We start from the raw sequence: 24286 nt of genomic DNA, 5'->3' as shown, positions 1-24286 counted from the left end.
TGTTGCATAGGTGTGAAAATGTTCCTCACTGCCTATTTGGTGAAGGGAAAAAAGTAAGGTTGTTCAGCTTTGTGCTTTTAGTGTTACTTCTCTGCAGCCACTGTGTTCTCTGCCAAGTTGGAATCCCCCAAGCCATGCATGGCTGAAATTGAACGTTCTCCACGGTGATGTCATGAAGTAGATGGGTGTGTTGGAGAAAGCTGATCCTCTTGCCTCGCAGCAGAGGCTCTGGGCTAGAAACAGACCTTAAAGAAATGCACGCAAATACAGTGTGTGTGTGTGTGTGTGTGTGTGTATCACTTACTCTATCTTACTGCAAAGTTTTAGAGGGGGTTAGGGATATAGTATATATATTATATTACTGACATGATCATGTAGCTGCTATCAATCTCCCTCTCTTCTATCTCATGACTCGTTGGACAAGTTGATGTTTGTCTTTCTTGTATCCCTATATGGGGTTAAGTACAGATGGGTTGTAATAACAGACAGGTAAAATTGATTAAAGGTAGGAACAGGTACTCTCTCCGTGGGGGACCATAAATCAACCTGTCTCTCTCTCTATTCTGCCCTTTATACCCCCCTCTACCTCCACCCTCCTTCCCTCTCTTCGCTCAGATGAATGGGGGGAATGCGAGTGAGTCAGTGGAGCGGCGCTGGGCCTTTGCCTACTGACAGACAGTCTCCTGTGTGCTGCTCACTTCAAAGCGCTGCTGAAACCTGACTAGCTCCTTGTAAACAGTGCCGCCTGGCCCGAAGGCCCACTTCCTGCGCTTAACTCAACTTAATGGCTGGCTTGTTTGGCTTTGCACTGAAGCAGAGAAACGAGTGAAGAGTGAGAGAATGAAGAGAAGCGGCATGTGGGTGGGGTGCTGGTGGTAAAGAGAGTCAGATTGTTTTAGGGTTAAAGGGAGGAGGGGTTTGGAGAGCACGATGGAAAATCAGTATTATTTGGTTGCTTTTGTCTTACTCCAGGGGGAAAAAAACAACAAAGAAAGGAGGGAAAAAGAATTGAAATGAAGAGAGACATGACTATGATTTCGTGAATCTTTTAAGTAAAACCTTGGAATCGCAAACCATCATAACTATTGTAAATGGAATCAGATGCACTACATTTATGCCAGGTAAAAAAAAAAAAAGCTTCTCACAAAATCAAAGTGGGTGTTGCATGGGCCATTTGAGGAAGTTTTACACAGACTTCGTGCAAATAAACGTTAGATATAGATTTAACCAAAAAAAAAAAACTGTGCCAAAGCTACTGTGATAAACTGTGCATATAAACTGTTCAAGAGCTGATAGTTCTCTAGATTAGATTAATTGTCCTCGCTTTAATGTTGGTGCCCAGTTTCTCTGTGGCAGCCGTCTCGCATGTTGTTGATCTCGAATCTTAAATCTCGCATGCAGCCGTTTCCTGCTTGCTTGAGGGCAAGAAGGGACAAGCTGGGGGTAAGACAGGAAGAATGCTTCTCGAGTTGATATTATGATGTCGCTCTTATTGGAAGACAGCCTTGGCATGTCAGAGAGAGATCGTGTTAGTTACAAGCGCTAGTGTTCTCACTCTTACTTAGAAGTCTTTGTTCAAGCCCATGTGGATGCAGCTCACATTTCTTGGTACTCTTAAGTAGTGTTACTGTATATGAATTATATAAAGTCTATAAAAGGGGTTAAAAACTTCACAAACAAAGGAAATCAGGATAGTGAAAAAGAGAAAGAATGAAAAAAAAAGAAAAGAAAAACTAGACATGTAGTAAACCTGCTTCTAATCAAATCTTGGCACGGACTCAAGAAGAACTCATGCTCTGAAGGCTAACTCTGGATTAGTTGCAGTCATACATTATCCTAACCATAGGAGAGCAGCTGAGATTTTCCAGAGCACACGCTACATCTATCTGTCTTGGTCTCCCTTGAAATCGCAACAGGAAGTGCAATATGTTCTTTCTCCTTCTATCACTGCTTTCAGATAGTGGCCGCTGTGAGTGGGATTGATGGAGCTCAACAAGTTGGCAGGAGAGTGGTCTAAATGCACATTTTAAGTTTTCTGACTTTGATTCAGGGCCTTCAGCCATAAATACTAATTTTGACAGTCACCATGAGGAGGTGTCGTGCTTTGCTCCATTTATCTCACATCCTCTAAATTGTCTTTTAATCTTGATATCTGACCTACTCTTGAATTCAGGGACATCCATAATGGTTGTTGTTCTTGACTTATCTTTGTAAGACAGATAACGTTCACAACAACGTCTACATGCTGACATCTTTAAAGATTGTTGAAACCCCTGAAGACTTCTCCTCCCAGTTTCTTTAAGGCTTGCATCAAGATCAACAGCTGTTCCAAAGTCACTAAACACAGCCTCTCATACCTTATTGTCTAAATACGATCAACATGTGGGTTAGATTCTTGCAGGAGAGGCAAAATGTAATAGAAACTGTTGAAAAAGGGGTTCACCGTACTAAGTTCCCTGGGCATTACTTTCTTGGTGGCTCATTTTCATGCCTCATGCACACCATTTGTCCAAGATTTTATTGCTCATTAGTACACAGACCACTCAGGGGTGAAAGCAAACGCACCCAACAGACTGAAAAACTCTGCAATGATAGGGGAGGGGTTTTATTCTTCTTTTTCTCGCCCCATCCTTCAGGGCAAGGGTGTATGTTATCGGGGTAGAAAGTGAAGGAGTACTTGGGAGCCTCTCCAGCTGCTGAGCAGAGAGGTGCCGACAGCTGTGTGACAGATATTTTGGGAGCCTGCAGCACGCCTGGGATAATAATGGGCTTGATTGGGAGGAGTGTGTGTGTAGAGGGAAGGGAATGGTTAACGTGCATCCAGACACCGCAATGTGTATACAAGCGTGCCACTCTCATAAACCTTCGGGGTGATGGTAGCAAGTAGCAAATGATAACACCAGGCAGGAACAAGTGTCTGGTATTTTAAGCTACTGTGTTAATGTCACTGAAATTTGATGCAGCCATTGGAGAGGACACAAAGTGTTTTTTGTTTAAGTATCATTATCAGTAATGTCGTCCAAACCTTCTGCACAAGAATTTGATACAACAATATCTGCTGTACTCAGACATGGAGCTACAGTGATCTGGGGTCACCGTTAAAGGAAGAATACACTCAAACACCAAAGCTTTCTGTTTGATGTCCATGTGTTTTGTAATGAATCTATTGTATTTTGCTCACCACTATACAAAGAATTTCACTCATATATTTTCATAGAAATATTATCAGCATGAGTGAATATAATGAACTTCTCTCCCCTTCCTACACAGTGTGACTGTGAAATATTGTAATAACAATTCCAACTGATATTTTGGCTTGTGAACAAATATTTTTATGAGCCAAAAGGAAGGAGGAGGTTATAGTGTGTTGAAATAACAAAGGGAGTGTTGTTCCTATGAAGCAGGGGCTTAAAAATGAGTTTCACAGCTGGAGAGGTAATCAGTTTGCTATTAATTGATAAGCAAACCAACTTATGCAGTTGCTTTACAGCACAGTAAAACGTGTTCTTATTGGCCCAATAATTCAATATAGCAGCACTAGAAGCACCTGTATTTCCAGGTAAACTAAGCAGTAATACTATAATCCAGTCTGTGACTTTAGTTACTCTCCCCTGGGCCCCAGTAAAGCTCGAGGCTTGGATGATGACTTATTGAGTCGGCTCCTCTCTGGCGAGTGCCTGCCCCCCTGTTTTAATGGAGGCCCTCTTAACAGCTCTTTCTGAGGAATTTACAGCCCTGGCCCCGTCCCACTCCAGTCCAGGAGAGAGGAGGCGGGGAGGGAAGCACACTGCTGCCTTGTCCCAACAGAGCCAGCGGTGGAAATGAACAGCTTCAGGCAAGGTGGCAGCAGAGCTTCTGTGTTAGTGTGTGCGTGTGTGTGTTTGTGTTTGTGTGTGCCCATTTCTCTCTATCTCTGTGTGTGTTCGCTTGGCTGTATGCTTCTGAGCTTGAGTTCATGGGTGTACATCTAAGTGAGTGAGTGAGTGAGTGGTTATAGTAGGGCTCCAGTTCTGTAGGTTCTCTCTGTAATTTCACTCTCTGCACAGCGTAATCGCTTCCATGTGGGCCCTCACCAACAACAGAGTAGTGGAGGGGCCTCACTGCAAAGGTGGGAGTTAAACACATAGACACATATGTGCTTTCAAATGCTCTCTCTCATGGAAAAGAGCTGTAAAACTAAGCCTGTTACAAATATAAAAGACTACAACACCATTTTTTAAAAACAGAAACACAGATAACCATTTTGCCAGTGCCATATCAAACCTCTAATGCATAAATTCCCAGACCAGTGTGCAAAGCAGATAAAATCTTATTATTCCAATGTCTCGGTCAGTGAAACAGTCAGTGTGCCCAACTTTTGCACATTAGTTATTTCCTTTAGAGACATTCAGAAGTTTAGTGGTTTTCCTTTGCATCCTGTGTGGTTTTTTTGTAATGGCTCCCACTGCACATGTTGGGGCTGTGGGCTGGAATGGCCTGAGGGCCGCTGGGCCAGACAGACACGGTCAATGTGTGAAACTAACAGAGCGTAAAACAACAAAAGCTTTAGCACAACATGGTCGGCATTTAAAGACACCTCGCCAGAACTTATTTGCTATTTCAGGAAAATAAATTATAAGGTATAAGAAATCCTGATAGGAAAGATGGTATTTTTGGAAGTCTAGACAAGTCAGACCATTTAAAGACATTGGCAGCATAATGTGATCTTTACTGAGACTGAATTTGAAAATGAACATTTGAAGAGTGATGGATGTAATTGTGCGTTCTGTGTTTCAAACATTTGATTCAAGGCTCTTATTACAGCGACAGCCAATGTTATTATTGTTATGGTGAACAACACCCTCTGCTGTTCTGGCACATGTACTGCTGCAATAAACACTGAACACACAAATCAACCACAAAGTTACAACATGGTGGCATGGTTACTCAATAATAAAATAAACAGTTTTTTTTGTGTTCTAATTTTTGTTTAAAGTTTGTGTTCATGCATATATACATATATATATATGTGTGTAAATGTTGCGGTGTCTCCTACATGCTGCTTGGGCTTTAGTTTCACAGTCTATTATTTCAAAAAAGAATACCTTTTGCAGAAACTCACTCCACTTTTATGAGAATAGTTGTGAAAATAGTTAGTGGTGTTGCAGCCAACAGAACATAACAGCTTTGGCCTCTGAGTAATACAACCACAGGGAATGCTGACTGTTTATCCAGCAAGCCTACAGAGGCAGCTGCTGTGGGAGACAGCAGGGGTCACAGCTCAAGTGTTACATTTTTCTCTTGGAAGCTTCATAATATTGTTGCTGAAAAGTTGTAAATGTACTGCTTTAACAAGTAAGCTCAAGGAGGGAAAGGTCAGGAGGTTATTTAAGCCACAACCCTACTGGATGTGAAGAAGATGAGGGGAATATGCATCTATGGAGAGGATGGACTTATGTTTGATGCCATTAAATAACCAATATTATATCTTTATAGTTGCCTTCAAATAAAGTAAAGAAAAATTATTGAGACAATGATTTTATTTATTGGTTTAGAATAAGAATTTAAGAACTACAGGATCATTACTGCATTGACAAAGTCGAAAGTATGTTACACAGTACACAATATATACGGTAGTTCCTGTTTAGTGGTCTGTTTGAAATGAGCTGAAAGGCAATGCACTGCTTGTATGTATATACTTCACATCTAGATAGGTGTCAGTGTCTTCAGTCTTCGTGATGGTGTTAACTGAAGGACTGTCTCCTGACAACAGCCAAAGTGAAGAGGAAATGATAGCTGAGCATGCAGTTTTTAGTTCATTATTGTGAAGTGGACATTATATTCCATTAACCCTTTGCCTGTTTTTTCTGAAAGGATGCCCACATTTTACTACCTTCCTCTTACCAAAAAACCCAAATCTTACCCAACCTGAATATGTTGCCATCATTCGCAGGAAAGGGTTTTGCAAAAAGCAAGCAAAGAAATTGGACACCAGATGGCACTCAAGTTCAATTGTGCAAGCCTGATCATGTAAAGGTAAGTTCTTGCTTTGAGATCACTGTACTTTAGCATATGTCATTGACGTAGAGACATACCGTTTGTTAGTTTCTATGTCTCAGCATGGAGAGAAGATGCGATTCAGAAGTGACGGGGCTGGGCTATTTTCATAGCAACACTTCACAACTTCTGCTATTTTTGAACAGCAACGAATCACACATCTGGCACACAAGACAAATTATTTTATAAGCAGACTCATAGAGACATTTATCAGTAATAATATCATAAGTTATAATATTAGCATTATGTCTTTATTAATTGAATGTGCCTTTGTTCAGCATGGGTATTCTAGTCTGTGTCACTTAGTTTAATATTTCCTTATATTTCCACAATTTCCACTCATACATTAGTATTAGTATTAGTATTTTTCACTGGTTCAACATCTTTTTACATTGTTTTATTATAAAAATGTCTGCAGTTTTAACATCTTTTAAATTAACTTGACAGCTGCAACAACATCCTCACACATATGTCAAGAACCAGGCTGACAAGTTTGTCACAAATCAGAAATAATAGTCAGGCTGCACCATCTTGCTTCCTACAGTATATTACATTTAGCTATAGCACGCAGTACATATAACAGATGCAGGGTGTTTTTCATGGAAAAGTTTGCCATTAAATATTCTTTGTTTTGCTTTTTTTGTATCATTATTAGTTTTTGAAGTCACTGAATTGTATCAGTTTCACTTTGAAGACCTACAAAGATTTTCATCAGCAGACAGAAATATTTCTCCATTCTGCTGTAACTATCTCCAGTCCACATCTCTCCACTCATGTTCAGACTGAAGAGTCACGGTAGATAACCCAGAGACAGGGTCCTTTTTTCACTACAGTCATTCGAGGGCAGATAGCAGACCAAACTACCTGCATGCATATCATCTGCTGGTAAAAACCTATATAGGAGGAAGGTAGACAACATTATAGAAGTAATGGGTCTGTCAGCATGTATCCTTCCTGATCCAGGCTCTGTTGTGTGCAGTAAGTGGCCCCAGCGCCTAAATTGCATTAATTATGCTTCTACAGTCCACAGCTCTGTGGGAGAAACGCAGTGTTATCACTGTGTTTCCGCTTAATGAGCAGCTCAGCAGTTTCAGAATTTCTGCCAACTTTCTCTGCGTGTGTTTTCTTTTTCCCAGGAAGCTGTCACATCTTATTTTCAGCTTTGAGTCCAGCCTTATTAGATACAGTGTCGATCATAGTGTGGAATATATATATATATATATATACTATAACTGTTCCTAATTTTATTTTGTAGTGTGACACATTGAACTCTTCTAGTAACCAGTCTCTGCGTAACGTTAACTGGGGGGCCCATAAACACTATTACAATCAAATTGAAGCCCTTGATTTAATGTATTACCACTGTGTGCACAGTCATTCTCACAGCGTCTTAAAATATGCGCTGAAGCAGGATCTTTAGGCACCTGAGGCACGATGGTTTGACAGGTTATCCTGTGGGTTCATCTGTTAATCTCTCCTCGGCTAGTTGGAGCCTGTTGCTACATACAGTAATCTCACACAAGGCATGTAAGATATCTATTTCCATCAAATGTGACCTGAGAAATGAGAAGGGGATCGGTTGTCTGATCTGGAGTTTTATGTTAGTCTTGATAATGTGTTGAGTAAGGTTATTATTTATTTTCACAGTGACAGCAGTGAATTCCAGTAGTTTAATCCCATCCCTGGTATCTGTATTTTCACAGCAGCGCAAAACTGAAATATGTTTCCTAACTTCTATTATTGCAGAACACGAGTGAATTTCATGAATTTGGCCGATAACAAAAAATGTATTGAAAGTCATATAATATCGACTATGTACACTACCAAAAGGTCCTTTCTGTGTGTATCTGTGTGTGCAGCCTTTTGGTAAATGTTTAATTTGGGAATTCTCTCCCTCACAGAAACTACAACAAGCCCCTCGCTGTGCTATTCTGTGTGATCACTGATGTGGAATTTGGGAAGCTAGGATGGGAGTGGAGTGGAAAGAGATGTTTTAATCATCTCAGCGGGCTCCTGTTGTGTTCACTGACATAAAGAACTTCTATTGCTGTTTTCCCACCTCATCATAACTGTTGTACCAAGATTCAGACATGTTAAGTTTGATAATTGTGTCACATTTGTTCCCTCATGATTGCATCCTATAATAAATCATGCAGATTGTGTGATGTCTGCTGCTCTGCTGTGTCAACTGTCTCAACAGCAACATATGTTCATAATGAGAACAACAGCAGTCTCCTCTTGAGACATCTTGTGGTTACCATTGCAGCAGGTGGGTCTATTGAAGTGACGCAATTACCCTGGAAACGGACACCTTGCCATGTGTGCTGGGATATACTGTACCAGGGCAGGCACTCACACTTAAAGCCACATAGGATTTATGAGCCTGTTGTCCACAATCACAGCTTTACAGCACACAGGCGTGAAATGACCCTTTTGCAGGGCTTGTGTCACTGGCATCACAAAGTTCAGTTGCAGCATTGATAAGTGAGCAAGCAAACATGGAAATCGATAAACGGCAGTGCATTCAACAAACAGCAGACAATATGACCTTTGGCTGGGTGGGTAGATAAGTCCCCCTCCTTCCTCCCACTCTCCCTATCTCCGCCTTTCCTTGTTTATATGCAGTATGTGTTTATAAGCCATGACAATAAAGAAAATGGGGTTTGAGTATAGTGGGTGGGGGATGTTGCGTTTAGAGTGATTTTTGAAGAGATAAGGAGATACCTTCCCAGGCTGCCCTGCCTTATGGCTAAAGTGAAAAGGGAGGAATTTGCGATGTAGGTGGAGTTACTGTAGATCAGAGGATGGTGAGAGAAAAGGGTTTGAACATGTGCAGAGAAGTGTGAGTAGTGAGGTCAGAGCTGCACTGGTTGTGGCTTAGCAGGGAGTGAGACACAGAGACAGTGCTGGGTTTTACAGAGGACAGAGACAGAGCAAAGCCGCAGAGGGCCACACAGCAGTGACAAAGAAAGGAAGTGTGATAACCAGCTTGAGAAATGACTGTGTAAATTATTTGTTGGTTTTTTTTTCCGCTAAGAGACGGGGGTTGTTCTTAAATAGACATGAATGGTGATAGCAGCAAACAGCGTTATGTGTCAACCTTCAGGATACACATCAAGCCTTCCCATGCATCGTCTGCTGCACTAGGGAATGGGACAGGAGCTATTGACACCAGGATCTCAGGCAATGCTACTGAAACAGGTGAGAGCTGCATGAGAGAGGCCGTGAGATTAATAATTTGAATGTTGTGTTGTGTGTGTTGGAAATCACCCAACTGGCAGCATTTACCATGTTATTAATACCAGCATTTGAATAGACAAGTCTGAACATGGTAATGCTTCCTGCAAAAACACATCTGCTTAGTTTCCACCCAATGTTAAAAGGAGATTATTTTCTAGAGAATCACTTAACATATTTATCACATTCAAAGGTAATATCAGGCGTTTGTCCTGAGCTTCAATGTCCATCTGGTTCTTTTTATTACATTTTTTTGTCCTTTCACACACTGAATACCAACTTTGTCATATTCACAAAGCTTCAATATTCTTATGGGCCATTTAAATTTAGCTGTCTATTGGAACACACATACCGCTCACATCTCTTTCACTTTAGAATAATATAAACTGGGCGTGTGGCTTTTGTGGCGAAAGTTCATGTGCTGATATGAGGACAGATACAGGCAGCTTTTAAAGCTTTGGTTGTGTGTGATATAAGTGAATTATTTGATATCTCTTTATCAGATGATAGTCAGCTGCTGAATGTTTTACCTGTCAACATTTCAGGATCTGACACAAACAGACATGTGTCAACTTGGCCACAGAGCATATCTATTGGTACTAAAAGTATATATGAAACTGTTAATGAAAGTTTCATTTTTAGAGGTGTTTTTGTTTTTTAAGACTCCCACAATCCTGTTATAGAAGAACAGCCACTGACCCTACAGAGATGCATATAAAAGCTTCTATGGCTGCCAAAGTTTTGTCAAGAAAAAAAAAAAAAGAAAGATAAGGGCAAAGAGTCATGGTGTTAAAGAACTGTGAAAATCCACCCATAAGTGTTTGAACTTAAAGTCAAACTCAAAATAGTCTGGCTTGATGAAACAAGCATTCAGTGTCTGCCACAGAGTAATTCAGCAGTGTAAACCTCGGCTAAAGGTTGATGGTAAAACATTTGTTAAACTATAACTAGATACTATGGCTTAATATTGAAACATACACTCAGATTAGGTCCACGTTTACACAACATTTTGTACTGACTAGGCCTCTCTAATGGCTATTATTTTCTCTGTTATGATAAGCTGTGGATAAGCTGTTGATTAATAATTTTGTTTTTACTGAGGGGGAGTGCAGTTCCTAGCAATAACCATCCCTCTCTGGCTAGGATCCATGCCAGAACTCATCTCTGGGTCCAATGAGTGTAGAATATCAATACAAGACTTGGCCATAAAAGGCTTAAAAAATAAGAAGGAAAAAAGAAAAATGAAACATTGGCTAGTCAGTGTAAACTGTGTGAAGTGGTTTTCTGGGTAGTGGTTGGACTAAATTTAAGAGAAACGGAAGAGCAAAAGAAAAAGATGGTGTGGTGTGAAATGTTATGGTAGATGACAAAATGGAACAACATACATCAAGGCTAAAGTGAGGACTCGTCATATTTTCTTTGTAAAAACTAGGGTTTAATTTAAACTTAATTAATTTGTTTTATATGGTAAAGTTATGTAAATGTATCTCAGGTTATGATCTGTCATGTTTTGAGTAGAAGGGATGCAGTTTAGTGATGCTCTTTCTCTCTCTATCTCTCTCTCTCTCTCTCTCTCTCTTTCACACACACACACACACACACACACACACACACACACACACACACACACACACACACACACACACACATTCTCATTATTATTATTAATCCTCCTGCTTGTGTTGCAATTTTTGTGTGACAGCCTTCTTCTTATTGGTTGTAAGGGATCTGGGAAGTCGCTCATCAGGAGAGATGGTCAACACCTGAATTGGTGTGAATGCTCTTTTATAAATAGAGCTTGGCGTATTTACTCTCTCTCTCCTGTTGGGTTTGTTTGAGCTTTGGTTATTTATATTTTTGACTTATCTTATCTTTCATTCACACACACACACACACACACACACACACACACGTACACGCGCGCGCACACACACACACACATACATTACAAACATTACTGATAAACTGACATAGATACTTAATTAAATTAAATGAAATACATTTATGTTTCCTAGTCTAAAAAGTCATGTGTGGTCTCCATCTTTTGTCCTACCTCTGAGCCAGGATGTGACAGTATCTAACTCTTCTCCTCCATATCCAGGGTTTCTTTCCTCTTGTAAACATCTGGATCGACCCGTTTTCATAGAGGCCCTGGAGGACTGCAGTGTGGACGAAGGAAGTGACATCAAGCTGCATGGCGTCGTCACTGGAAGTCAGCCTATCAAAGTGTCGTGGTTGCACAATGGTGAGGTGGCAGAATATACTGTAAGACTTCTGAATCGTTGATTAAATTAAACACTAAATAAAACCAGCAAGAACTTGCATTTCGTTTAAAAACCGGCTATTTATGGGAAGCAGCTTGTGAGATTGATTTGACCCACTAAACTCTTGAACCCTTAACTTTTATCTAAAGCTGTAAATCTTTGGGGGAAATCTAGTCTGTGTGACAACATCAAGTGTACTCACTCTGTCAACTTGTGCTTGTTCCAACACAACAATCTTGATGTCTCAGCCTGAAACGTTTTGTATTCTGGGAAAGCTGGGATGCTGGTCAGAATTTAAACAATGCTTGGCCATGTAATGTTCATTTGTAATGATTGATCCACAGATGTTATATCTGACCTCAGTTTCATGACTTCCTTTCATTCTCTTCACTGTCCTTGTACAATATGCCAGTGAAAGAGTATTTCTAGTTTGTTTGTTTGCTCCTACGGGCAGGTGAAGTGGCCCGTTTTGGGAATCCTTCTTTCAATGGCAGGGAGGTGAATTTTATGGTGAGGGAATGCTTGCCTGAAGATGCTGGTGCCTACACCTGCTTGGCAGAAAACAGCGCAGGGAAGACATCTTGCTGTGCTGCTGTGTTTGTCAAAGGTGAAGTGGACATTGAAACACTTCTGAAATAGTTCCTTAATGGTTATAAAAAATAGTTCATCTGTCATCTTGTCTCATAAATTCTAATTTTTGGGGATTTCCTCTAACCCAAATTTGCTGCCAATAGCAAACTAAAGAGTTTCATTTCTGATGTCCTGTGGTTTGTTGTCTCCATTTCCTCTCTTACTGACAACCAATGCAGACTTTGAAACTATGTATGGTGTGCATAGTCCCGTTTCAAAGATTCCCATTTCTGCATCCAAGAGCATCATGGAAAATGGAAAGCCACCGCAGTCTCAAAAAGATGAGCTACAGAAGTTGAGAGGATCCACTTGCACCTCGCCCACGGACTCTGACAAGCAGAGCCCAGTCTCATCTCCAAGAGGTAATAAGAGATTATTATATTAATAAGAGAGATTGAATAATTTGTGAGCATTCCCAGAAGTCAAGTCAGTGTATTGCATTTCAATATCTTCAAGTCTTCCATGTTTTGACACCACAGTAAAATATATTGGCCTCTCCACCATTGTTTCAACTTCCTCCAGTTATCGATGTGTTTATTTTTAAATATAAAGGAAACACATAATTTCCTGTCCTTGTGCATTTGGCGTATACCAGTGGGGAATCATATAGGACTCTCACAACAATCTAGCATTTTGATATACCCACTGAAAGTTTTCAGTCCCGAGTGAGCACCATGTAGGGAAGTGAATAGTGCACAGTCCTGTGAAACTTGCTGAGTCTGTTAACTGATAGCATAGACAGAAGAGAGCCACACCTCTATCTTCCCCGGTTAAAACCTACCTGCACTTGTCTCTCTCTACAGAAGTCATCCCGAAGAAGAGAGCCAACTCAGGGACAGGTGAGAGGCACATACTGTCATTTTTCATTTCTCCAAATGACCAAGCAATGCACCTGTCGTTCCACCATCTACTCACCCTTTCTTCTCTTTTTCATGCTACCTCGTGCTATTTTGTCTGCTGCTTTTTCTGTCTTCCATGTTATCTGATTATAGTCTATTGCTTTGTGTGTTTAATATGTGTATGTGTGTGTGTGTATTGTGTCTGATGCCTGTGTGGTTTGCCCTTGAGCTACACCTTTTTTCAGCCTTTGTATTTGCTATTATGATGTTGAGCTCTTTGCTATTGTGCCTCCATATCCTGGGAAACTTTACCTTGGGGTGTATTCTGTAATAATAAAAGCATGAAAGCTCACACTATTAGGCCGGAATTTGTTATGAGTACAGAGGACATATATTGATATAGTACAGATAATATTTTATGGTATGAATTAAATATAAGTAAGAATAAGGATAAAAGAGATGCAATAGTTTAACATCAGACTGTCGGTAAAGAAGAGAGAGAATAAATACTTAAGCCAAAACATAATGAGGTTATCAGATTGGCTCCAGTCAAATTCACCATCATGATGCTCAAGTATTTGAATACTGACAGTATGATCTTGACTTCAGCACATATATGGTATTTTCTAGTCTAATGTACACATGGTAATCTAGACATAATTAGATGATACAGTACAGTAGTGTCTGACTTCAAATTCATGCTCTCCCTCGAGACATGCGCATGATTATTTCCTTTGAGGACATTTGTTTAAGTAAATAGCTGTGAGTTTGTGGAACATATTATGGGACCGGAAGACAGTCACAAGATCAGGTGAATTACCTTAACATTGCTTAACACGCTTGATTACACAAGGACTGGTTGTGCTTGTGTTGGGGAAGGTTATCTGTGTTTTGCATTGGTTTCCACTCGATATACTTGATGAGCTGTAGGCTACAATAATAAGGGTCTTAGGGGAAGTAACACACTCCTTACAGCGCAGCACACATCCCATAACACAGATCATGTCATAACATACCACTAGTAGATATTTTCTGACGTTATCTGACACTGTCACACACCACCCTGAATAACTTCCTTGCAGTGTGGCGTTTAAGGCACGCAGCTTTTGTTTTCAACCTGTTCAATAACACTTCAGTGAGTCAGCAGATTAAAGTCAAAACACTTGCTTTGTTTTGTCTTTGCAGGTCCAGCATTACATGTTGAGAACCATCCTCTGCAAATTGAGGTGAAGGTGGGAGAAACTGCCCGTCTGACTTGTTGTTTCACTGGCAGCCCCCCTGTAGTGTCCTGTTGGATCCGAAACAAAGAGCAGGTGCTGTAATTTAAAGGCTGTCCACTCTCTGACAACCCAACTTAATTCACCTCCATGATGTCTCTGTATTTATCTCCCCCTCTCTCTTTTTTTACACACTTTTTATCTACAGATAGTGGATGGTCCAGAGCTGTGGGTAGAGAATACTGATCAGAGCAGCACACTTGTCATAGCAGAGGCTAAACCACAGCACACTGGTCGCTACACAGTTGTAGTTAAGGACCGTAAAAGCTCAGCACAACACACACTGACCCTTTCTGTCGTAGGTAAGGCAACACACATTCTGCAATTTTAAGACCATGTAAAGTTGTATTGCAGTTATTTTAAGCAGTATATTCATCATCCTCCCACCAGAGAGGCCAGAGCCTCCTGCCTCCTGCCCTGTGGTCTCCCTCATCTCTGCCAGCAGTCTTGTGCTGTCCTGGTCAGGCCCCTGTTACGACGGTGGCAGTGCTGTCCTCGGTTATGTGGTTGAGGTAAAAAGCCAAGGACCTGCAGAGCCTGGGGATTGGAGTGAACTAACTGCCCAGTGTAAGAGCACTTCGTACAGAGTGTGCTCCGGACTGCAGCCTCAAGGGGAATACTGTTTCAGGGTGAAGGCCTTCAACACAGTGGGAGTAAGTGAGCCAAGCCCAGTATCAGCAGTGGTTAAGATGGAGCAGAAAGGTAAGGTGATATGGGTTATTGACATATGAAAATAGAGGCAAATATAAAGATCCTACTATTACAGGTTTTATATCTGTGTTTGCAGTTTCACACAAACCAGAAGAAGAGGGCCCTCATGAATATAGCACTGTCACGATTGATGATTCCCACAAAGTCACAGATCACTACAATATGCTGGAGAAACTGGGAATGTGAGTACCTGTTTGGGCAAAACTCATTTCTCCAACAGGTTTGTTTTTGACATATTGCAGAAAAGTACCTTACTTAAAAATTGGCAACAAGCAAACTTGACATTTCAACATCAAGTTGTCCTTTTGTCAACATGGGCTCTCTGGAAAGGGTGAAAGTCCTGCCAAGTGCAGAGGAGGGTGGATTAAAATACATGCATGTGGAGACATGGTTCTCATCTTATTGACACCAGATTTTAGAACACCAGCATTGAAGTTATACAGAAAACAAAGATTTTCGTTTGACTTCAACCACTGGTTGAAGAAATCTTCAAAGATTGGAGATTTTTTTTCTGGTTTTGATTACCAGCCTTTGAAGCTTAAGAAAAGACCATTGTGATGTGCTTGTTTCATTAAAATACCACATGTTTTTAGGGATCTATGATGACAAAGATTCAAATTTAATTTCTTGAGGTCCAGAAATAAAAATAGACAAAACATGTGTCTTTATTAGGGGAAAGTTCGGCCTGGTGTTTAAACTAACCCACAAAGAGACAGGACGTGTATGTGCTGGGAAGTTCTACAAAGGCCGACGTGCCAAGGAGAGAGAGGCTGCTCGCAAAGAGATAGAGTTGATGAACTACCTTCACCACCCCAAACTGGTTCAGTGTCTGGGGGCATATGATCACAAGCCTGAGATGGTCATGGTAATGGAATTGTGAGTATCATCATGAAAGCCCAAAGTGGGTGAATTCTTACAGCACCTGCAATGTTTCTACACAACCAGAATTAACACTTTGCTGGCCTTGTTGTTTGTCTGTCTGCAGTATAGCAGGCGGGGAGCTGTTTGAACGTATTGTGGATGACAACTTTGAGCACACAGAGCCTGCTAGTGTGCGCTACATGCAGCAGATCGTGGAGGGCATCTCCTTCATGCATCAACAAAACATAATCCATCTGGACCTCAAACCTGAAAACATTGTGTGTGTTGACACCACTGGCACCTCCGTAAAGATCATTGACTTTGGATTAGCCAGCAGGCTCGGTATGTGAAATGAAACTCTTGATGTTTACTTGTCATTCTGGTGTGAGTGTGTATGTTTCAGTACCAAATTATGGATTTTATGTTTAACAGACAGCAACACGCCTCTGAAGGTCATGCATGGGACTCCAGAGTTTGTGGCACCTGAAGTGATCAACTATGAGCCTGTGTGTTTGGCCACTGACATGTGGAGCATTGGGGTCATCTGCTATATACTGTGAGTCACATCTTTGTTGTTTTCTTCTTTAAAAGAATAGTTCAAAATTTGGGGAAATACACTTCTTTTCTTTAGAGTTAGAAGAAAAAATCAATATGGCTCACATGCAAAACTAGGTTTCATCCTGTTTCCAGTCATTGAGATAAGCTGAGCTAACAGCTACTGGTGATAAGAGAGGAACTGAATTTCTCTATATAGAGAAGGAAGTGAGAAAATTCATTTCCCAAAATGTCAAACATATTTTGTGTCATGCACATACAGCATTTTTCCTTCTATTTGACTTCAATCAAACTGACCCCATACTTTACCTGTAAGATTCAATGGGTCTTGGCAAATTGCAACTCCAGAAAACATTTTGAGGAACCAATCAGAACAGAAAAGACTTTGCTGGCACGACTGATCATGATGGATTGACTGCCTTTTAGTACCACCTAGTGGATACAGACTGAAACAGTCAATATAATGACACTGCTCTGTCTGTGGTCGTCAGACTGAGTGGCGAGTCTCCATTCCAGGGTAACAGCGATGCAGAGACCCTGGCCTTGGTCACAGCCGCCCAGTGGGAGTTTGATGAAGAGAGCTTTGATGAGATCACAGACGAGGCCAAAAATTTCATCAGCTCCTTGCTTAACAAGGACAGCAGGTGATGTCATAATCATACAGCTAATACACAGCATCCCCGGGCCCCATCTTGACCTTAAACGCTCTATGTGTTTCCCAGGCGGAGGATGTGCTGTGAAGAGGCACTTGCCCACCCTTGGATGGCAGCATTTGACTCTGGAGATCATGCCACCACCAAGACTTTATCAAAGGAGAAGATGAAGAGGTTTCTAGCCCGGCAGAAGTGGAAGGTGACACATTTCAGCATATTACATTCATTTGGTACTTTGAGTTTGAGATGTTTTTCTTTTCTGATTTAAATATATATATCGATTTGCATCATAGAAAGCAGGCAAGGCCATGCTAGCCCTGAAGAGAATGGCTCTGCTGTCTAAAAGTGATGGCTCTGGATCTCCTACCAGCCCTGGTAATGGTGACACATTCTTTCATTATTCTTATCAGAACCAGCTGTTTCCTGGTCTAACTTGTCTGTCTCTGCATTGCTGGGAATTTACTCCATTTTCACTTATTTCCTCCTTCCTTCTCTCTGACCTATAGTGTCACCCCTGACCCCGGAGACAGAGCATGCCCTGCAGTCACTCGAGCGCAAGATGCAGGAGCCACCGCAGTTCACCCAGACCTTGAAGGATCAAACAGTAGCTCAGGGATCCAGTGCCCGTCTCTCGTGTCACCTCACAGGTACACACAGACTTATCTTCCTTCAATCAGGAGCTCAAGACTTGCTGCAAATCACAAAATTGAGGACTAGAGACCTGATTTAGACTCGATGGAAAAATATTCAAGTCTTAAATTTTGATTAATTAAAATCATGGCACTAAACACAACCTTACACACACCTTATATACTCCATTATCAGTCCTATTGATTTGAAAGAAGTATGTTTAGATACTGTATCTTCATTCAGTCATGTTATAGTCAGCATTCAAGCCTGTAGGTCTTGGATATTGGCTTGCAATTTGTTCATGAAGACTTCTGCTTCTTGCGCCTTTACTCACCCCTCTTCTGTCTTGGCAGGATATCCTGACCCAGAGGTAGTGTGGCTGTGCGGGGAGGAGCCGCTGGTGGAGTCATCCACTGTTCAGATAGAATATGAGGAAGATGGCTGCTGTACCCTGATCCTAGTCAACGTTGGCCCAGAGGACACCAATGTTTACACCTGCACAGCCACCAATGACCATGGGGAGAAATCCTGCTCAGCCAAACTCACTGTTCAAGAGTAGATTCATTACATCAGTATGCACATTACATATAGATACAGATATAAGTATAAATGTAATTTTCTTGAGGCTTAAACTGTTATTTTAATTCAAAAAGGGACAAAGCTGTACATTATGTACTGTGGCTGGAAACATTTCTACATGTTATTGCACAAAATGTAATATGAGATGACTATATAGATAATGGTTGATATTTTTTCATAGGATCATGATATGGTTATACACTGTCTTTGACAAACTGTCTTTATTTCTTGTTTCAGTGAGAAGTTGTTTCAGATAAAACCAAAAATGCATTTTAGTTCATTACTTTACATTTGTCCTTTCAGACTTCCCACCTAGCTGTAAGAATGAACTAAAATAATCTGTTCTGAAAAACACATGCCTTAAATTTTGTTTGAATTTTTTTTAAAGCTTTTGTTGGCAAAAATTTCAAAAAGATGAATGTTCTTTAATAAATATTCTCAGTAAAACAAAGCTTGACAAAATGCAATTTAAGAGTGTTTTTTTTTTTATTTCAACAGTGTATCTCAAAATATTCAACAAAACAACAAAGTGCAAAAGATTAAGGGCTGCCTAAACTCTCATGCAGCACTGTAGAGATTTGCTACCAGTATCAAAAGATAAACCTTTAGTGTACCAACAGAAGCTTCAAGTTGCATTGAGACACACCAAAAACAAGACTTTTGATTAAGTTTTAGTGGGATATTTTGCCATAAAATCAACAAAACCAAAGAGTTCCTCTGTGTAACCAAACTTGACATAATGTGCATTACACATACATGTTGTGTACTGTCTTGCTAACATTAATACTCACCAGCAAATAAAATCCACCCCAGTGAATACACTTTTTACTGCTGTGTGAGTAATAATTTAAGTTATTACAGTGACCGGCTGTTTTAGGAAAATTAGCCTTTTCAAAGAAATAAACTAAATATTTGTGTGATTTATACATTGAATCCTTTCAAAATGAAATTGTTTCATGTGATTAGCATCAGTGAGGACTTTCTGATCTACACATCCATGGCAGTCTGACCCATATCAGACTTGACAATGGGGTCCAAAAGTTAGTGTTACTGAACTAATTTTTAACTGTTTCCACAAGCTGTGTGTTACAACGAGCATTCCTGTGTTGGATCATGTTCCTCATTAGGAATACGTGTGTGGAAGGAGTCATGCTGTTGAGGAAATAATTGTTTTTTCTCATGTAAGCGAGCAGCCGCTTCACTGACTTATTATTTACACAGTCCTTGAGTTCTGGTACCAGATTAACCCTTCGTAACACATCATGTGGGTCCTTTGTGTTACCCTGGTGAAGTGCATAATGGTGGCTTGATCCAGTTATCGGATGTCCATTTTCTTCTGAATGCTCAAGTTTTTCTCTGAGCCATGGCAGGGACACTTTGAATTTTCGATGAACAGCTTTAGTCAAGTTTTTTGTTGTCTGAGCAGCTGGTTTTCCTTCATGTGGATGAAATGGGGGTTTGTCAGGAACTCTTGAATTTGTGTGTGTTGCTAAGCCATGTGCAGAGTCATACAGGCAGACATTTGGGAAATGTTTCCATGACAGCAGAAGGTCGGCGAAATCTCTCGGACTTACTGTCTGCAGGTTGAATTTCAGACTGTAAACGATGCCATGGGGGCAAGAAACTACACACCATCCTCCTGTAGAGGGGAAGAACATGTTGCAAATGTTGCACATTTTTCATCTCCTTTCTTTTCAGACTTTTGTTTTTCATAGTTGAATTTAATTCATACTTACCAGAGGTACCCCAGATAGACTGATACACTTTGACAAAGGTCTGACGATCACTCAGATTCTCCCTCAGCCGCAAGATCAGATCTACACGACATCCATTAGAATCAACACCGCAACTTTTGCACAGACTTTGTAGAGTTGATTCCTGGGAGATATCAAACAGAGGTGTTCACCAAGAATTCAGGAATTAGTTAGTTAGTTATTTTTAGCAATGTATTTATTGTAGCATCTCCTGAAATACATTAGGCATACAGAGAGAAGGTAAATGATTTGGATTACAAAAACACTACAATAAAAAAAAAATAAAAATCTGTAGTTTTTCTGGCTTTGTATAAAAAACATTCGACCAAAATAAATAAGGTTTAATTTTACAAATAACCTACATTTTGTTTGAACAAATCTTCACAAAGACGGTCGGTAGTCACACTGCTCAGTTTTCCCTCAGTTTCAGATGTTGGCATCTTTCTGAATTCAGTGTTGAGGACACAGTCAGATTTACGGGTTTCCTTCCCAATCCAAGGAGCCCAGTGTTCATAAGATGGATGAACCACAAATGGATTTGTTGAAGAGTCTAAAAAAAGATTAAGAACATTTCCAATGCAAAACTGAAAAAAGTAAAAACAAAGATTTTTTAAAATGATCACAATTAACTTTTGAATTGAGATGACCTACCTAATAATCTAGTCATCTTTGATGTTCAACTCGTGGTTTAGCAGAACAAATACACATTAGGAACATTCAGTAAGATTTAGTTCTTTACTTACTGGGAAAAAAGCCTCGACTGATCATTTCCAGATGAACAGATTCCCAGAAGTCCTCGATCTTGTGCTCTCCATCAAAGTCTTCAGGGGGTGTTTTCAATTCACTCACTACATTCACAGACACATCAGGTAAATATGGAAGCTTTTTTTTAGGTTAAATTACAATAATTCTTAATCTCAGTTACTTACTCTTCAGTTTGGAGACACGGTTTCTGTGGAGGTCCATCATGACAACAGCAGGGAAAAAGCCACAGTTCATACAGGAGTAACTGTACTCTGTGTTGTTCAGTGCTTCAAAGTGACAATAGGCTTGGAAAATGATGTTGACCGCAGGAAACTTTTGGCCCAGAAAACTCTCCAAACAGCTGATCATTCTGGACACTGACACATGATTCTGTAAAGAAGTGTTTCAAAGTGTTTCTTCAGAAAAAAATAAAAGTGCAGTTTGCTAAATACACATATTCACCAATAGCTAGTAAAATTATTTTTGTATTTCTTGAGTTCTGACATGCTATGTACACACCTGTAGGTTGTACCGCATATAGAGGCAAAAATGTAGTGTCAAGATGACATGGTCATTAAAGTTGTGAAGACCATCTTGCCATTCCTGGTACCGGTAGTCCATGTGGCATTTAGGGCATCTTTTATTGCAAGTCGAGGTGTCTGCAGTGTAGAATGATAACATCAGAACACAAAATCAGCAGTAGGTGGTCAATCCATGATGTATTTTACTTACTGTGATTTACACCGTTCATGCCAACTATTGTAGCTTTGTCTGTGATGAGACATCCATCTTCTAATCTGGGATGGCCTGGACAGAGTTTACATGTTTCTTCAGTAGGAATCAAACATGCAGGATAATCGGTCAGCGCTCTAGGAGCAGTGGCAGCTCCAGGAAGAGTTGCAGGTATTTTCTTCTCTGCGTAAGTGTATCTCACACTTCTCTCCAGCTCTGTGGAAGCAGGATTAGAATGAGACTGAAATGTCTCTTGAGTTGATGCAGGCAGGAGATCTTTCCTGGTTTGGAATATGTGCCATTTGCCAATGCTCTTATGTGGACAGGATTTTTGAGGGCTGGTACAGGGGCAGTGCCAGGTTTGTTTTTTCAAATTATAAGTAACTATAACTCTGCCAAAGGAGGAGAAACTGCATATTTTGGGCTCATGAACAGAGAGACAAAGTTGATGTGTGGAACCTCCCAAATCCACTAATACAGAAAAAGGCACATGGTCTTTCTCTGCTGCTTCTTGCCTCAGCTGGCAGGTGCCCATCATGGACTCTTCGACAATATGCAGAGACACCAATTCCCCAAGAAACTCTGGATAAAGAAAGTCCTCGCATGCAATCTTGGTGCAGTAGTCCAATGATCGAATGTGTTCACACAGACTGTAAATTAGCCCACTCTGCTTTGCAAGCAACTGGTACTTGTGACATTCCTCCAGCCCACACCTTACCTGATGATGATTTCCCCATGTTTTACGCTGTACATGTATCGGCACAGAGAACCCATGAGCAACTCTTTGGACAGCAAATATTCCACGTGTCTCATCAACACACACATTTTTAAGATGTGAAGCAGCAGTGATGTCTTTCAGCCCTCCGTGCTTCCTCTTCATATGGGCATGCAGGTTTTTTTTGTAAAGACGAAGCGAGCAGTGAGGGCATCGCACTACTCTTAAACTTCCGACACCGTAAGACACCCGCGTCGTTGTGTCAGGATACGATGCAGCGTCCTCAATTGAAGTCTGGGGCGAAGGGGCATCTGTGCTTGAGGCCTCTGGTTGTGAAGCTGCAGGAATATCGCTGGATACTGGTGAAGCTACAGGGAAGTGGAGAGAAACTGGGGGTGGAAGTGTATAACTATGGTCTTTTTGCACTACTGATGCTTTACACTCCATGGGCTCCTCCAGCAGATCCAACTGCCTTTGGTGAGGTTCTGAGTTGGGTGCTGCCAATATTGTAGCTGGAAAAGGGGGCGCTGCTGATGTCGTAGATAAAGACATTGCACATGGTGAAGCAGGTACAGTTGATGTCATAGATGAAGGAGGGGGTACTACAGATGTCACAGATGGACAAGGGGGCACTGCCAATCTTGCACATAGCGAAGGGGGTACCGGTTGTGATTCTGCAGGTGAAGAGTGGGGTACTTCTGATGTTGTTTCCGAAGACGGGAATCCTGAAATCTCCTGGGATGACAATAAGAGTGGTTCCATTGTGAGTGACGAGGGTGGTTTATTTTGACATGAGAGCACATGCATTTCCATATACGCTCGCCGTAAGATTGTTTTTTCACAGTAGGGGCAATGATAATGACCTGTGAGTCTGCATGGCTGTTTGCATCTGCAAATGATGTTATCTGCAAGAGGACACAGAGGTGCGACATCTGTAACTTCAAATATTAAGATATAAATATCTGCGAGTTCTTTAGCTGAGACAGTTGACTTACCTTGAACATGCAATGCAGTGCTGATATGGCTATCCATGTGTCTCTGGATCTTCTTGCTTGTAGTTGGCTTGAATTTGGGACACAGAAGGCAGTGAAACAAAGTATCACTGATATTTGAGCACTGTATTTCGAACTGGCCCCCGGGTTGAACTATTGATTGGTGGATCTGTAAAATAGCAATGTAGTTTTTATTAGAAACTCTGGGACATAAAAAAAAAAGTATTGGAATAAGCAGAACAGAGGAAATACAGACATAGCCTTGCAAACACATAACATTTCTACATGGAGCAGGGGAAGAATAAAAATACAATAAACAAATTATATGAAATAAAATATGAGACAGAGCTGACAAAACATTAATTATCCTTTATGATGTCTTCCAGAAGAATGGCAGTTTTATAGAGTCTGACCGATACTGGACGTTTGGGGCAGACGCTAATAGCGATATTAGGGAGTAAAAAATTACAATATCTATATAATGGCCAATAATTTATAAAAAAAAAAAAAAAAATGAAACGAAAAAATATATATTGGTGCATATCAGACAATATGCTCACACCAATATGTGATAGGCTAATATTGATAAGTTAATATCGGCTGACTGATATAGGCTATCGATCAGGCTCTAGGTTTGTGTTATAAAGATTTTGTAGAGATTACTAACACATTACCAAATCAACTGAACCGAATAATAAGAAATTGGGAACATTATCTTAGTTTGTTGTTGATTTATGATTATTACAGTTCTGTTATCAGTATGAAGAGATAAAAACTAGGTATATTGTGATGAACTTAGAGACATTGTAATATCATGGCTTTGAATTTGGTGACAAGCTTATAATTGTGAACATTAATGCTACTCGTACATCCGCATACATGGGAACAGCTAACCACAACAAAGTATAACAGCGCTTTTAAATAGCGTGTTTAACACTGAGCTCTCCAACTCTGACTACACTAAAGTGTCATTTTCACATTTCCGCTTACTTTGACCATGATGGTTTCAAGCATCCAATTGCCCAACTTCCATTAAAAATGCAGGTTTAAATGTTGCTGCACAGAAAACGCTCTGTA

General features: G+C 40.5%; 2 protein-coding genes across 5 annotated transcripts; one reads left to right on the top strand and one right to left on the bottom strand.

Moving 5' to 3' along the window:
- Positions 1 to 8755: 8755 nt before the first annotated feature.
- Positions 8756 to 18739, top strand: mylk5 (myosin, light chain kinase 5). Of its 4 annotated transcripts, none has more exons than XM_053337867.1 (17): positions 8756 to 9237; positions 11375 to 11518; positions 11992 to 12144; positions 12347 to 12529; positions 12971 to 13006; positions 14192 to 14319; positions 14432 to 14585; positions 14674 to 14985; positions 15071 to 15176; positions 15667 to 15870; positions 15980 to 16197; positions 16288 to 16411; positions 16902 to 17054; positions 17133 to 17262; positions 17357 to 17444; positions 17570 to 17710; positions 18047 to 18739. In XM_053337867.1, the coding sequence occupies exons 1-17, from the start codon at positions 9099 to 9101 to the stop codon at positions 18250 to 18252; spliced, it is 2619 nt and encodes an 872-aa protein (XP_053193842.1). In that variant the 5' UTR covers positions 8756 to 9098; the 3' UTR covers positions 18253 to 18739. The 4 variants fall into 4 exon arrangements, 2 of the variants coding, with proteins under 2 accessions (XP_053193842.1, XP_053193843.1); XM_053337868.1 differs by having other exon boundaries at positions 8757 to 9237; positions 17357 to 17438; XR_008323356.1 differs by lacking the exon at positions 18047 to 18739 and having other exon boundaries at positions 16927 to 17054; positions 17357 to 17438; positions 17570 to 17625.
- Positions 18740 to 19108: 369 nt separating this feature from the next.
- Positions 19109 to 22979, bottom strand: LOC128379271 (uncharacterized). The gene is made up of 7 exons (XM_053338896.1): positions 21503 to 22979; positions 21290 to 21429; positions 20956 to 21160; positions 20770 to 20874; positions 20389 to 20576; positions 20009 to 20150; positions 19109 to 19911 (listed from the first exon to the last, which is right to left on the bottom strand). Exons 1-7 carry the CDS (start codon positions 22977 to 22979, stop codon positions 19328 to 19330), a joined length of 2841 nt encoding a protein of 946 aa, XP_053194871.1. The 3' UTR covers positions 19109 to 19327.
- Between the last annotated feature and the right edge of the window lie 1307 nt (positions 22980 to 24286).

Source organism: Scomber japonicus, chromosome 18 (assembly GCF_027409825.1).
Source record: "Scomber japonicus isolate fScoJap1 chromosome 18, fScoJap1.pri, whole genome shotgun sequence".
NCBI classification, from domain to species: Eukaryota; Metazoa; Chordata; class Actinopteri; order Scombriformes; family Scombridae; genus Scomber; species Scomber japonicus.
This window is presented reverse-complemented; position numbering and strand designations above follow the sequence as displayed.

What these genes read in the sequence shown, in the direction of transcription:
- LOC128379271 (XM_053338896.1), bottom strand. Translation starts at nt 22,979, where the DNA reads ATGGAACCACTCTTATTGTCATCCCAGGAGATTTCAGGATTCCCGTCT. An exon ending in CATGAACGGTGTAAATCACA is followed by an intron (nt 21,430 to 21,502) that starts GTAAGTAAAATA and finishes TCTACACTGCAG; the next exon opens with ACACCTCGACTTGCAATAAA. An exon ending in GTCTATCTGGGGTACCTCTG is followed by an intron (nt 19,912 to 20,008) that starts GTAAGTATGAAT and finishes TCCCCTCTACAG; the next exon opens with GAGGATGGTGTGTAGTTTCT.
- mylk5 (XM_053337867.1), top strand. Translation starts at nt 9,099, where the DNA reads ATGAATGGTGATAGCAGCAAACAGCGTTATGTGTCAACCTTCAGGATA. An exon ending in TGCTGCTGTGTTTGTCAAAG is followed by an intron (nt 12,145 to 12,346) that starts GTGAAGTGGACA and finishes CAACCAATGCAG; the next exon opens with ACTTTGAAACTATGTATGGT. An exon ending in CCCAGTCTCATCTCCAAGAG is followed by an intron (nt 12,530 to 12,970) that starts GTAATAAGAGAT and finishes CTCTCTCTACAG; the next exon opens with AAGTCATCCCGAAGAAGAGA.